Source organism: Protomyctophum bolini, assembly GCF_963924005.1.
Source record: "Protomyctophum bolini genome assembly, chromosome: 15".
NCBI lineage: Eukaryota > Metazoa > Chordata > Actinopteri > Myctophiformes > Myctophidae > Protomyctophum > Protomyctophum bolini.
This window is the reverse complement of record NC_137876.1, coordinates 487821-492960: the sequence shown is the minus strand read 5'-3', so window position 1 is coordinate 492960 and position 5140 is coordinate 487821. Positions and strand designations below refer to the sequence as shown.

Below are 5140 nucleotides of genomic sequence, written 5' to 3'. Positions count from 1 at the left end.
AGCTCATAGCGCGCTAAGAGCTTGTAGATCTGCTATTTTTCAATAGCTAATGTATAACATAGTGCTTATAGTTAAAACGTCTATTAAATGTCCTGATGAATTGAAGATGGAGGACCGAGATGTAGACCGGTGTGTGAAGTGCTTTTCATGGTTTCGTCCTCAAAAGCGGCAGGTTCTGTTTTGAGCTCTAGCTGCTTTTGTTCTGCAGACGCAGGACCAGGCTGTGGACTTTTTTGAATTTTCTTTGAAAGTTTATTTTGTTCATGTCATGGTGTGAAAGCAGGGAATCGTAGCTTCAAATTGACATATTGGTTGTTCAGTTTGACCCACCGGTTTTGGAGATATGGCTTATAGAATAATGTCTGGCAGAGAAACAGTGAGTTGAGGAAACAGGCTTGAAGGGTTCACTTCTGTGGTCTCTAACATTACACTACATGTTTAAGCATTTAGTTCATATTTACATGTCTTCTGTGGTCTCTAACATTACACCTAGCTACATGTTTAAGCATGTATTTCATATTTACATGTCTTCTGTGGTCTCTAACATTACACCTATAGCTACATGTTAAGCATTTATTTCATATTTACATGTCTTCTGTGGTCTCTAACATTACACCTAGCTACATGTTTAAGCATTTATTTCATATTTACATGTCTTCTGTGGACTCTAACATTACACCTATTAGCTACATGTTTAAGCATTTATTTCATATTTACATGTCTTCTGTGGTCTCTAACATTACACCTATAGCTACATGTTTAAGCATTTATTTCATATTTACATGTCTCCTGTGGTCTCTTAACATTACACCTATAGCTACATGTTTAAGCATTTATTTTATATTTACATGTCTTCTGTGGTCTCTAACATTACACCTAGCTACATGTTTAAGCATTTATTTCATATTTACATGTCTTCTGTGGACTCTAACATTACACCTATAGCTACATGTTTAAGCATTTATTTCATATTTACATTTCTTCTGTGGTCTCTAACATTACACCTATAGCTACATGTTTAAGCATTTATTTCATATTTACATGTCTCCTGTGGTCTCTTAACATTACACCTATAGCTACATGTTTAAGCATTTATTTCATATTTACATGTCTTCTGTGGTCTCTAACATTACACCTAGCTACATGTTTAAGCATTTATTTCATATTTACATGTCTTCTGTGGTCTCTAACATTAGCTACATGTTTAAGCATTTATTTCATATTTACATGTCTTCTGTGGACTCTAACATTACACCTATAGCTACATGTTTAAGCATTTATTTCATATTTACCCCTGTGAGAACCACTGACATAGAAACATGAGGTTTTACCCCTGTGAGAACCACTGACATAGAAACATGAGGTTTTACCCCTGTGAGAACCACTGACATAGAAACATGAGGTTTTACCCCTGTGAGAACCACTGCCATAGAGACATGATGTTTTAACCCTGTGAGAACCACTGACATAGAAGCATGAGGTTTTTTTTAGAAAACTGTCAGCATTTAGAAGGCATTTGTAGAATCCAGGTGATCGTCACGGTGTATCTGAACGTTAACTCTTCAGGTGATCCTCACGGTGTATCTGAACGTTAACTCTTCAGGTGATCCTCACGGTGTATCTGAACGTTAACTCTTCAGGTGATCCTCACGGTGTATCTGAACGTTAACTCTTCAGGTGATCCTCACGGTGTATCTGAACGTTAACTCTTCAGGTGATCCTCACGGTGTATCTGAACGACAGCCAGCAGATGCTGACGGAGGTTCCGGTCACCGCGGCGACCAGAGTGATTGACGTGCTGTCAATCTGCAAGGAGGCGGGGGAGGGGGCGGGGGCGTGTCACCTGGCCCAGGTGTGGGCGGGACGAGGTGAGTCATGTTGTCATGGTTACAGTGTGAATGGATATGAATATTACTGTACTAATTAGTGTACTAATTACTGTACTGATAACTGCACAATTACTGTACTAATTACTGTACTAATTACTGTACAATTACTGTACAATTACTGTACTAATTACTGTACTAATTACTGTACAATTACTGTAGTAATTACTGTACTGATTACTGTACAATTACTGTACAATTACTGTACTAATTACTGTACTAATTACTGTACAATTACTGTACAATTACTGTACAATTACTGTACTCATTACTGTACAATTACTGTACTAATTACTGTACTAATTACTGTACAATTACTGTACTAATTACTGTACTAATTACTGTACTAATTACTGTACAATTACTGTACTAATTACTGTACTGATTACTGTACTGATTACTGTACAATTACTATACAATTACTATACTAATTACTGTACAATTACTGTACTAATTACTGTACTAATTACTGTACTAATTACTGTACTAATTACTGTACTAATTACTGTACAATTACTGTACTAATTACTGTACAATTACTGTACTAATTACTGTACAATTACTGTACTAATTACTGTACTAATTACTGTACAATTACTGTACAATTACTGTACTAATTACTGTACAATTACTGTACTAATTACTGTACTAATTACTGTACAATTACTGTACTAATTACTGTACAATTACTGTACTAATTACTGTACAATTACTGTACTAATTACTGTACAATTACTGTACTAATTACTGTAAAATTACTATACTGATTACTGTACTAATTACTGTACTAATTACTGTACAATTACTGTACTAATTACTGTACTAATTACTGTACAATTACTGTACAATTACTGTACAAGTACTGTACTGATTAATGTACTAATTACTGTACTAATTACTGTACTAATTACTGTACAATTACTGTACTAATTACTGTACTAATTACTGTACTAATTACTGTACAATCACTGTACAATCACTGTACTAATTACTGTACTAATTACTGTACTAATTACTGTACTAATTACTGTACAATCACTGTACAATCACTGTACTAATTACTGTACTAATTGCTGTACTAATTACTGTACAATCACTGTACAATTACTGTACTAATTACTGTACTAATTACTGTACAATTACTGTACTAATTACTGTACTAATTACTGTACAATCACTGTACAATCACTGTACTAATTACTGTACAATCACTGTACTAATTACTGTACTAATTACTGTACTAATTACTGTACAATTACTGTACTGATTACTGTACTAATTACTGTACAATTACTGTACTAATTACTGTACTAATTACTGTACAATTACTGTACAATTACTGTACTAATTACTGTACAATTACTTTACTAATTACTGTACTAATTACTGTACAATTACTGTACTAATTACTGTACTATTACTGTACTAATTACTGTACTAATTACTGTACTAATTACTGTACAATTACTGTACTGATTACTGTACTAATTACTGTACTAATTACTGTACAATTACTGTACTAATTACTGTACTAATTACTGTACAATTACTGTACAATTACTGTACTAATTACTGTACAATTACTTTACTAATTACTGTACTAATTACTGTACAATTACTGTACTAATTACTGTACAATTACTGTACTAATTACTGTACAATTACTGTACTAATTACTGTACAATTACTGTACAATTACTGTACAATTACTGTACAATCACTGTACAATTACTGTACTAATTACTGTACTAATTACTGTACTAATTACTGTACAATTACTGTACTAATTACTGTACTATCACTGTACAATCACTGTACTAATTACTGTACAATTACTGTACTAATTACTGTACAATTACTGTACTAATTACTGTACAATTACTGTACTAATTACTGTACAATTACTGTACTAATTACTGTACAATTACTGTTCAAATTACTGTACTAATTACTGTACTAATTACTGTACTAATTACTGTACTAATTTCTGTACTAATTACTGTACAATTACTGTACTAATTACTGTACTAATTACTGTACTAATTACTGTACAATTACTGTACTAATTACTGTACAATTACTGTACAAATTACTGTACTAATTACTGTACAATTACTGTACTAATTACTGTACAATCACTGTACAATTACTGTACAATTACTGTACTAATTACTGTACTGATTACTGTACTAATTACTGTACTGTACAGGCTACTGGATAATCCCAAAGCTTTTTGATACCGCCGGGTACTGGATAAATGTGTTATTGGGTTTGCCGGGTACTGGATAAATGTGTTATTGGGTTATCGGGTACTGGATAAATGTGTTATTGGGTTATCGGGTACTGGATAAATGTGTTATTGGGTTTGTAATGGACTCTGCTTTCAAGCTCCACCCCCTATAGTCATGACAGTCATCTTACCTGTCTGTCTGTCATCATGTGACCATATACCTGTCTGTCTCTGTCTGTCAGAGAGACCTGTCTCACACAACGTCCTCTTGTGTGATTGGTTGAATCGTTTGGGCTCCAGAAGGTCAGAGGTCAGCTTCTACCTCAGACACCACGCCCCCTACGGTACGCACACACACACACACGCATGCACGCACGCACGCACGCACGCACACTGATCTATATATAGCATCATGGTTAAAATCCTGTTAACACTGTGTGTGTGTGTGTGTGTGTGTGCGCGCAGACGGCCAGCTGTGGTTGGATCAGAACCAGACCACTGGAGGAACACACATTACCGAGGATGACATGGTAGGTGCGCACGCACTCACACGCACGCACACACACACATTACTGAGTTGGGGTTTCTATCTATATTTTATTAGTCAATATATGACTGAACTCTGGGCTATGGGACCATAACTCTGGGCCATGGGATCATAACTATGGGCTATGGGATCATAACTCTGGGCTATGGGACCATAACTCTGGGCTATGGGACCATAACTCTGGGCTATGGGACCATAACTCTGGGCTATGGGATCATAACTCTGGGCTATGGGATCATAATTCTGGGCCATGGGACCATAACTATGGGCTATGGGATCATAACTCTGGGCCATGGGATCATAACTATGGGCTATGGGACCATACCTCTGGGCTATGGGACCATAACTCTGGGCTATGGGATCATAACTCTGGGCTATGGGACCATAACTCTGGGCTATGGGACCTTAACTCTGGGCTATGGGACCATAACTCTGGGCTATGGGACCATAACTCTGGGCTATGGGATCATAACTCTG

At 35.7% G+C, this 5140-nt stretch overlaps 1 protein-coding gene across 2 annotated transcripts in view; it reads left to right on the top strand.

The window, feature by feature from the left end:
• Window positions 1-290: 290 nt before the first annotated feature.
• The window catches only part of LOC308328910 (apoptosis-stimulating of p53 protein 1-like), a gene marked incomplete at its 5' end in the record, with an annotated part of 37708 nt that continues 32858 nt past the window's right edge, over window positions 291-5140 (top strand). For both annotated transcript variants that reach the window (XM_080783021.1, XM_080783022.1), the window contains 4 exons: window positions 291-376; window positions 1715-1868; window positions 4359-4460; window positions 4582-4646. In XM_080783021.1, the coding sequence (XP_080639147.1) occupies window positions 344-376; window positions 1715-1868; window positions 4359-4460; window positions 4582-4646 (354 nt within the window). The remainder of the gene's footprint in view (window positions 377-1714; window positions 1869-4358; window positions 4461-4581; window positions 4647-5140) is intronic.